Source organism: Gavialis gangeticus, unplaced genomic scaffold, assembly GCF_001723915.1.
Source record: "Gavialis gangeticus isolate Ggan-Ray unplaced genomic scaffold, GavGan_comp1, whole genome shotgun sequence".
NCBI lineage: Eukaryota > Metazoa > Chordata > Crocodylia > Gavialidae > Gavialis > Gavialis gangeticus.
Genome location: NW_017729000.1, coordinates 23,135,091 through 23,144,740, shown reverse-complemented (window position 1 = coordinate 23,144,740; position 9,650 = coordinate 23,135,091). Strand labels below are relative to the sequence as shown.

The following is a 9,650-nucleotide window of genomic DNA, read 5'->3' as shown; positions in this document are numbered from 1 at the left end:
ACATTTTGTTTTTCTTTTGGTTCCAAAATACCCCCCCCCCCCCTCCCCGTAGTTCTGAGTGGGCAGGTGTGGGAGGTATGACTTCTAGTAGCAAAGGTCAAAGGATGGGGGTGGGTCCCAAGATGCTGATCAGGTGTGGGATATCAGTCAAAGAGTGGTTGAGACTCTCGACAGCTCACCAAAAGTCATTGAACGGCCCTCCAGCTGAAATAATTGCCCACCCCTGGCCTAATGAGTAAAGAAAGCCTAGAGTGGTATAACTAGGTTTTGGTAGAAGTGAGGTCTTGAGGTTCAGAGTAATGCAGCTTCTACAGCTACTCCTTGAGTGTTTGCACAGACAATGCCATGTCCCAATTATAAAGCAGCAGACTGGAGATCTGGTCTGTGGAGATTTAACCAAGTGATGGGCCAGGGATGAATCGCAGCTGTTAAAGGCATAGTGCAGGGGTCGGCAACATTGTTGGGCAGAGTGCCCAAAGAACCACAGTGTCTACTTATAGGATGTTGGAGTGCCAGGCAAACAAAATGGGGGGAGGAGTGGTACTTGGCTGGACACCCTGCATATTATTACTGTTAATGATCATAAATGTTGTTTTTTTACAGTAAATACTAAATTTTTAAAAATACCAAAACTAACCACCTGGTGACAATAAAATGTGGTGACACATACTACAAACGCAAAGAGAAACACGGATGGAAATCTGTTTTCTTCCTTTGCTGTTCTTCTTTTCTTTTTCCTTTTGATAAGTGCAGTGGGATATCGCATCGTTCAGACAGCCAGGAGGCTGCAAGTGGCTGCTCCGGGGTTTGCAGAGCCCTGACCCACCTCATTGCCAGTGGCAGGTGTACACACGCCTCTAGGTGGATGGCAGGGGAGCCGTGAGGAGCCTGATCCTTATGGCAGTGCAGCCCTGGCCCCTTTCCCACTGCCCCAAGATGCGTGTACACCTGCTGCTGGCCATGAGCCAGGCCAGAGCTCCGCGGACCCCAATGCAGCTGTTTTCAGCCTCCTGGCTGCCTGCCACCAGCCCCTGCTGCCCACCACAGTGGTTTTACTTCAGTAAAACCTGAAGTCTGAAACACCCTTTCTGAAAAGGGCTGACGTGCCAAGCAAAATGTCTTCGTGTGCCACGCTCTGGCACATGTGCCGGGGGGAGCCAGCCCCTGGCATAGTGCACAGTCCTGCAAATGGTGTTGCATGTGAGCATTTTGGCTTCATTTTTTTTCTCTCTCCCTTATGTTCAATGTTCCCCTTTGTCTCCTAGCCTGCTGACTGTCCAGCATTGAATCTGCCAGTTCACTTATCTTTATCTCTTTTTAAGCTAAAATACTAATGCTGATGATCCAGGTGCCCTGCAGATGTTCCTGGAATGGGGGTTTCCCCTGCTGCTCTCCCTGCTGCCTGAACCAGAGCGTCTGCTCTTCTCGTTTTCCTGGCTCATGAGGCAGGCAGCATGGGAGCAAGGGAACAGCAAAGCCGGTAAGCCATGCCAGAGACCGGATTGTCAGATAGCCTGCCCTCTTCTGACCTGCTGCTTGTCCCAGACCAGAACCCAACGAGCTTCAAAACTGCCCTGCAGCACAAGAGTTAGAGAGCTCCGTGCTCCCCTCCACAGCCCTGCACTCCTGCTGTGGAAACTGGTGGATAGGGGCCAAAAGCAAGCAGCACTCGGCCAAGAACTTTCTTTGTTTCCAGTTGCCTCCCTCCTTTCTTTTTCTTTTCCTCTTAAAATTTCCCACTCCTTTTTTTCTATATTAAACACTCTTGGGTCATTCTCTCAGCTGGTTTGGTTTCACATCCCCTTTGAACGTCTCACCAATTCCCTAGAAACCCAGCACAATCCACTGTTCTCCTTGTATTTGGCTTGGGGGGGATGAGGAGTGGAATAGAAAGGCCAGTACTTTTCCCTTTGCTGGTGAAAGATGCCTTAAATATGTGGCGTTTTCCACAGAAAGGTTTATTGTACATAATTTCTCTGGACCTGGGACCACACAGGCTTAAACCCATTTGAAATAACTCTCTGCAGACAGTTCTGTCTCTGCTGGAGGTTGTTATGTCTGACTTTGCATTGGTAACTGGTAAATGTCTGTGGACTTGCATTGTCTCTCATGTCAGGGAAGGGTCAGCAGAGCTATAATGCATAGGACAGTGCTTCTCAACCCTCTGTGACTCAAGGCACCCCTCCAAAACTTTTCAGAATTTAGTGACACCCCATTTAAAAAATGAAGATAAATATAGTATGAATGTTATAATGTAAACGCTATCATTCTGTTGTTAATACAGTGCTCGGAGGCCAGAAGGGGCAGAGCCTGGGATGCCCAGTTCACCAGGACAAGGTGATTGGCTTCACATGCAGTATGTGGGGAGAGGTGGGTGTGTGAGGCCTAGCAGAAGGGTGCAGGCAGGCCAAGGGGGTGCTGTAGCCAGGTGGAGCTGTGCTGTGTGCCTCCTGCAGAGCTGGAGCTGTTTGTGGTTGTTGCAAGAGCCTGTGCTCCTGCTTCAGGCCTTCCCACTCAGATCCTGCATGGTGCCACCTGAGCGTGGAAATGTGTAGGGCAGGTGGGACTGTTCTGCCCACGTGTCTCTGTTGTCAGGAGATGTCAGAGCTGAACGGAGGTGCGGCTGGAACAGGAAAGTGCACCTACCTGCAGTACTTTGCTTCTGTTGCAGCCCTTCCCAGTTGGGCTCCGCTGTGCTTCATGAAAACCTAAGGCATAGGGTGGTTTCGCCCTGCGGTGACAGCAAGTTGGCAATAGATGCGGCTGCCACCAGTTGAGCTGCCCAGCATGCCCGTTTCCAGGAGCTGACCTGGAGGAGCTGCAGCAGAAGCAGCACGCCTGCCTGCTGCCAACGCTTTTCTGTGTGGTTCCGATGCCCCTCCTGAAAGCACATGGGGAAACGCGCATCTCTTGGGTAAGAAGTGGGACTTGAGTATTTGTAAAGCGCTTCCAGTCATTTTAGGAGGTCAGGGTTGTATTCACTATCAGGCGTGTGCAAGGGTCCTTCGTCTTTGTATCAAAACAGTCATAACTGGTGCAAGTGATCTCAGTGGGTGCGTTGGGTATTTCATTTGCGTGAAGAGAAAAAGCTATGGCTGGCTGTTCCACAGAGTGCCACCTTGCACTAGAGTTCGGACCACGTCCTAAGCCAGACTTGGGCACTGTTTGTGTCTGGCTTTCCTGTGGGATCCCATGCTTCAGCCTGTCTTGCTCTTCTATTGGCTCTAACACGTTGAACTTCTTGGTTACCATGGGATGCTACTGCTGCTGAGTGCCATTCCCAGTAGCTGGGTCCTTGCTGCATGCTCCTGCTGGGAGGATGGAGCTCTGCTCCCTTGCGTCGTGGAGGAAAGCGTTCTCTTCACTGTAACTTGCCGGCATGTTTCCCTCTGGTTGCCAGAGCCATTTCTAACGTGATAGCTGATTGGCAGCTCTCGTTGACAGCTCTGTTATGGTTGGCCGAGTGCCATTTGCATCTCTCTAGCAACTTGTCATTTTTGACAGGTCCCTTATGAGGACTTTTCAGTCCTGCCTCGCGCTGGCACGTTCTCGCTGTAAGCTGCCTTTGCGAGGAACGCTGAGGGGCGGAGGAGACTGATGCACATGAGATCACGTGAGAGTCTCTGTAGGGAACAGTCTTGCATCATCCAGCAGGATGGATGAGATGACCTCGTAGGTCTTTTTCCATCCCTTGCTACTTTGATCTGTCAGGGGCCAGCTTGTAATAAAAATGCACCAGTGGTGGAAATACAGGTTCAGAAGTTTCTGTTGACCCGATTGTGCTTCTTGTCAATGTCTAACCCGTGGTTTTTCAGTAATTGATATGCAACCTATCACCCCAAGCCCAGTGCTCAGTAAGAGGTAGAAGGAAGCCAACTCACTGCTGTGATTATCAAAGTGATCAGAATATCTGAACTATTTCATTCATTTCACTTTCTGTGGAGGATTAGTGAGCTTTCCCTATACAAAGGAATGACACTTTATGAAGGAATGGCTTACTGGAGGCTTCCCTGAGCTTGTTTCTGAAAGGTTCATACCAGCTACCCTACTTAGTAGATTTAACATACTATGCTCCTGCACTATGCAAAAATGCAAGTGGACTGTACTTTTGCTGTTGGGATTGTGTGAGCTCTTCACGTTCCGATGTAATTTAACATGCATCTTAAGGGAAGAGCTAGTTCGTCTCTTCTGGAGTTGTTACTCTCTCTGAAAGGACAGTTCAGGCTAGTTTAACTTCTACTCTGGATCTTGGGCCACACTGTCTTAAGTCTTCATTTATGCCTTGGGTGGCATCTTCACTTATACCTTGAAGAGAGATGTGGCTGGGCAGGCAAAATAAAAGATAAGAAGCTTGCAGTCTATGGAAGAGCAACTTAGGAGGCAAAGTGCCAGATTTTAAAGAGTATTTAGGCATTGCTGAAAATATCACCAGGCACTTGCTTGCACTTTCACATGCCTGAATACCTTTAAACATCTGTCTGTAAGACCTCATTTTCAAGTACAATGTAGGCATTTGGAAGCCAAAGTCACTTTTCATAATGAGGGGTTTAGCACCTAAGCAGTTAAGAAGCCTCAGAAATTGTTACCTCTACCTTGTGCGGGCAGGCCACTTGCCATGACCAGCAGTTCAATGTTTTCTGGAGCATGGCCTCAAAGTTTCTTTGCTTTCTCTCTTGGTCTCTGGATCAAATTAAACTGTAGCGTAAGAGGGCCCAGTTCTCTAATTTGTGCTTGCTTGTGCCAAGACTCAGTTGGCTATTTGTTTTTGAACATCAGACTTAACTGACGTTTTAACACGGCTTTGTTCAGCAGGCTAAATGGGAAAGAAGCATTTGATGGATCCTATAATCCAGTGCTAATGGGCTGGGAGTTGAGGAGGATAAGAAATCCTTTCTGAAGAAAGAACTGACAGTTCCCAGGTTTCACAGAGTTGGCGACTTTCTCTCTGCTGTGCAGACCCTGCGGTTGGCCCAGGAAAGCCTGTAAATATTTAGATAGCTTTAACTGTTAGTCTTGGCCATAGGTCTATGCTACATGATGGTGTTGCAGCCCCTCCTGCAACCTCTGCTTTCCTACCATCTGCTCCAGTCCTCCCACCCCACTAGGAAACAAATGCATTGGAGTTGCATTCTGATATTTTCCCCCTCCTCTCTGCTGCTTGCCCAGTTGTGTTCATCATTTGGGGGTGGAACAGTTAGAATGAGTGTGCAGAAGAAGGGGAGAGCTACTTGCAACTGCTGTAGGATCTCTCACCAAGGAACCCCCATTTTGGTTGGGAAAAGAGTGGTTATCCTCTATGATGCTATGGAAATAAAGATGAGCACTGGAGAAGGCCTACCGAGTAACTTATTCCATATCCCTACACCTAGAAACTGAGGCAAGGAAGGGCAGTTGTCCTCCCACTCCCATGTTCTTTTCAAGCAGTTGTTTCTGTTGGAGGCAGTTCTGAGAGTGACATCGTGTGGAGATGACATGGTTTTTCCTTGTATAAGCAGATGCTGTGAATGAACCCAGAATATGTACCCCCTCTCCAGCACCAGCCACCTCACATCGTCTACAGGCTCTTCTAGCCAGATGATCTGAGGCAGGCAGGGGAAACTGCCACGTGAAAGATAAGCACCAGATGTTCAAAGGCTGGGTTAGATGGTTGGCCCTGATGCCAGGGGTTATTGGGTAGGCCCTGAAAGGAACTACATACTGTCTTTAGTTGAGAGCATGCATAGGCATCATTGGTGGGAAGGGTGGAAAATATTCATAAGGGAAACAGTTGGGTTTCCAGCAGATACTTTAATGAGGCAGCATTTTCCATACATATTTAGAGTCTCCCATTTCTGCACGTTTTTGTTCCCTGCCCCTTTCTATTTTTGCACAGTCTGGAGAGGAAGGAGGGGACTCCATACAAGACTATCCTGCTGTTAAATTGAATGTGTAACCATCCATTCTTCAGGTGTTCCAGGAGAGATTGGCACCTACCTGAACTAGATTAAAGCGAATAGGAAGAAATGCTCCTACCCTCTTAATTGTAAAGCACATGGTGCCCTCGCCCTCAAACCTCTTGGCTGCTTATCCCTCTGAGTTTTAAATTTATATGAGCTCTAGTAAATCTCTTTCTACATCCTGACTAAAATCCCAGCGCAGTAAACTGTTGATTCCAAAATAAAGGCAGGATATGAATAAACAATGGAGGAAAAATTGGCTTTTCCTCCTACCCCAGTGGAAGGCTTTCTCCAGGCAGGCAGCCAGCAGTGATATAATGCTGTGAAATGCTATAGAATGGTAACGGAGCTGGGATATCAGCAGAGCTTCCAACCTACATGATGTCATACTGGCTGCCCTATAGACCCTGATGGGAAGCTAACACCAGAGTGCATCCAAGCTGCTGTTAACGCCTTATTGGCTAGAAATAAACTCTGTCTCTGAGCTCAGGTTGGTGGGTTCTTTGTCTGAATTTGCTTAATTTTGCTTGGGTGGGGAGGAAGGGTGCATATTGCTGCACGCTGCTGGAATTGTGTAGCGGGATGGCTTTCTTGTCCTCGCCCTAGTGAAGTTGTCTTGGCTCGCAAGGGAAATTTAGGTTGGATATTGGGGAAAAACGTTCTCACTAAGAGGGTGGTGAAGCACTGGAATGGGTTACCTAAAGAGGTGGTAGAGTCTCTGGCCTTGGAGGTTCTTAAGGCCTGGCTCAACAAAGCCGTGGCTGGAATGATGTAGTTGGGGATGGTTCTGCTTTGATCAGGGAGTTGGACTAGATGATCTCATGAGGTCCCTTCTGACCCGAAGTTTCTATGATTCTAAGGACCTGGCAAACAATTACAGTCTCTGTTAGGCCCATTGTGACAAGTCTAATTCCCTCAAGGCTTTTTGTATGTGTTGTAGAGCGCCATTCAACCTCCATAGTCTCTATAAAAGGAAAACTAGTGTCCCTCTTGTCCAGAAGTTCAGGTCTTGCTTAAATTAAGGGAGGATTGTTATTGGTAGAATGGGACCAGTAAGACTGAGCTGAGTTCTCATTTCTTCAAGAACAGTGGGGCAGAGGAGACTCAAGTAAGTTCATCACGACCCAGAAAGGAAGGAAAGGAATGTTAAATTTGAGGCTTTGACCAAAACAAATGGTCATAAAACTGTGCTGTATTGATGCTACTGAATGGATTTCCTCTCCTGAAGACCAGGAACAAGCTTCTTCATTTAGCTTTTTTGATCTGTTGGCTTTGGCTACTCATGGAATAGTCTCTTATAATGGCAAATTAATTTAATTCCAGGATTGAATGCCATAGTATCTAGACATCAGAGTACAGATAATGGCTCAAACAATTAAATGTTCCTCTTTTCCTCTGTCTCCTGGTTTTAGCTTCAAGTTGTGGTCTTGAGGCTGATTTCTGGTCTGGTTCACTTCAGACAAATGAATTTGTCTCTATCAGAGAAAATCTAAACCTGTAACAGATTTTTAAAAATCTTTTATTATACTTCATTCATGTCCTTGCTAGAGCATCATTTTGAAGTTGCTAGTGTTCCCATTCACCTGGTCTTCCAAAAGCTTTGCTCCTGTTCTGGGGAAGGTGCTTTTGAATATCTTGCAGCAGAAAAATGGAGCTCCTTTTGAAGTAGTGATGGAAAGAAGTGCCTTCACTTTAGTAGCAATCAGCATAGCCTGAACTTTGCAACCCTGAGGGCTTACGTTGTCAAGAGTTATCTGATTTGTGTGAATGGAGATAAAAAGTATTAAATGTCAAATCGTTGCCCAACTCTATGATTACCTTACCATCCTCTATCACAAATGATCAGAAATTGCTTGTTTTGGTTTTCACTGCTCATTGAGGCCTGTGGTTTATGCACAAGCCCTATGCATAACCTACAGTTATGGGAATTAATTATGGACTGCTTTAGAGAGCAGAAAGGTAACGGGATCTGAAACACTTTGTAAGTAAACAGAATCTCAAGGTATTTCTGGAACCATTAGAGTGAGCTCTGCACTTGATAGAATAGTGGATATTCCATAGGTGTTATAGCCCTTAATCCTATGATGTATTAACTAGTGTGCTTTCAGGCTACTGCAGACCACACTTAGCTCTACACGGAGCACAGTTTGTGCTGGACCTGCATGGGGGTGCCCAAGATGTAGCTGCTAACACTTGACCTATCTGGCAGTGGTGGTAGCTTTGGTGGGACAAAACATGTCCTTGTGGTTTCCTGAATTAGGGCCTTCTGTAGCTATTCTGGAATATGTCCTAACCCCCAGAATCATGGGGAAGGAAGCAAGTTTGCTCTATTGATGTCATTTTCCTCTGACCTTCTCTCTTTTTTTTTTTCTCCACAGGTGTATATAATCAGGGTCACCTGGTCCAATGGTTCCACAGAAGTCATTTATCGACGGTACAGCAAGTTCTTTGACCTTCAGGTATGAATCTCACTAACATTATATGCTTAGTATTAAGATGTGTGCTTTATGGAACATAACTTGTATGCTATATTAAGGGTCATATTTCTTTGGCATTTTATAAAAAAAAAATGCTTTGAATTGAGGGTACTTATGCATATTTAGACATTACAATTGAAAAAAGAAAAAAAAACAAACCTAAATGACTGTTGGCTGGTGTAGTACTGGAATTGGTTGGTTGTACATCAGTTATGTTCTGTACATGAAAGTGGCTGAGAGGCAGCAATCTTGGGGACTAAGAGGAACTTCTTAATTTTAGACCAATACCCTGCTGCAGTTGTTGCTTGTTTGAATATTGTTGTCTCTAAACTCTTGAGGTTTCTGGATGCTGATGGATGTGCAGCTCCCCACTGTAATTCGTGGCACTTCACAAGAAGCGCCATGAGTTGCAGCGTTCCCCTCCGAGCCAAACGTTTGCTGTTGGGGGATCAAGCTCCAGTTTGGAGCAGCTGTGTGTCTGCAGCTGCCCTCCCCACTTCCCAGCTCCAGTGCTGTCTTCATAATGGGAAGTGGGGAAGGGAGGGGAGGGATCTTGGTCTGGGGTTTACCCAGCTTGCACTAGTCAGGGAAGCAGGGTGCAGACAGAAGCAGGGCACAGACAGAAGCTGTTGTGTGATCAGCCCCTTAAACGCTCTGCAGCTATGCCCTGACAGAACTGCACAGCTGCACAGTGCCTTAAAAGTGCCCAATTGTGTGACAATCTGAACTCTCATTACATGAAGTGGGAAGGCTCCAGTCCACTCACCCCACCCTCTAATGCAAGCTGGGCAAATCCCAGACAGAATTCTCTCTCCTCCCTTCTTCCCCTCCCATTCTGAAGATGGCACCGGGGGCAGGGCTGGGCAGTATCAGAGGCAGGGCTGGCCTGCTCCCGGCATGCAGTGACAGATATTAGTGAAGGTGATCCACTTTGGAATGTAATGAAGGTTCATAGCGTCGTGGGATCAGGCATTTTTAAAACACTCTTGCAGCCATGCTCTTCTGTATGGGCATGGCTGCAAAGCACTTTCAAGTAGAGGTGCATCAATATATCGGTTGCGTATTGAGTCAGCACCAATAACAGGAAAATTGACATTATAGGCAATCAACTTTTTTTGCTGATTTTAATGTCGCTGGTAAATGCCATGTACCTGTGCTCCCCACCTCTGTGTGAACCCCTGGAGGAGGCATGGGATTTGTGTGCAGGGCAAAGTAGAGCTGCCCACTGTGGGGTTGG

General features: G+C 46.7%; 1 protein-coding gene across 4 annotated transcripts in view; it reads left to right on the top strand.

Moving 5' to 3' along the window:
• The first annotated feature begins 8,254 nt into the window (after window positions 1–8,254).
• SH3PXD2B (SH3 and PX domains 2B) overlaps window positions 8,255–9,650 on the top strand; it is a 125,995-nt gene continuing 124,599 nt past the window's right edge. For all 4 annotated transcript variants that reach the window (XM_019506418.1, XM_019506417.1, XM_019506416.1 and 1 more), the window contains exon 1: window positions 8,255–8,395. In XM_019506418.1, the coding sequence (XP_019361963.1) occupies window positions 8,270–8,395 (126 nt within the window). In that variant the 5' untranslated portion in view covers window positions 8,255–8,269. The remainder of the gene's footprint in view (window positions 8,396–9,650) is intronic.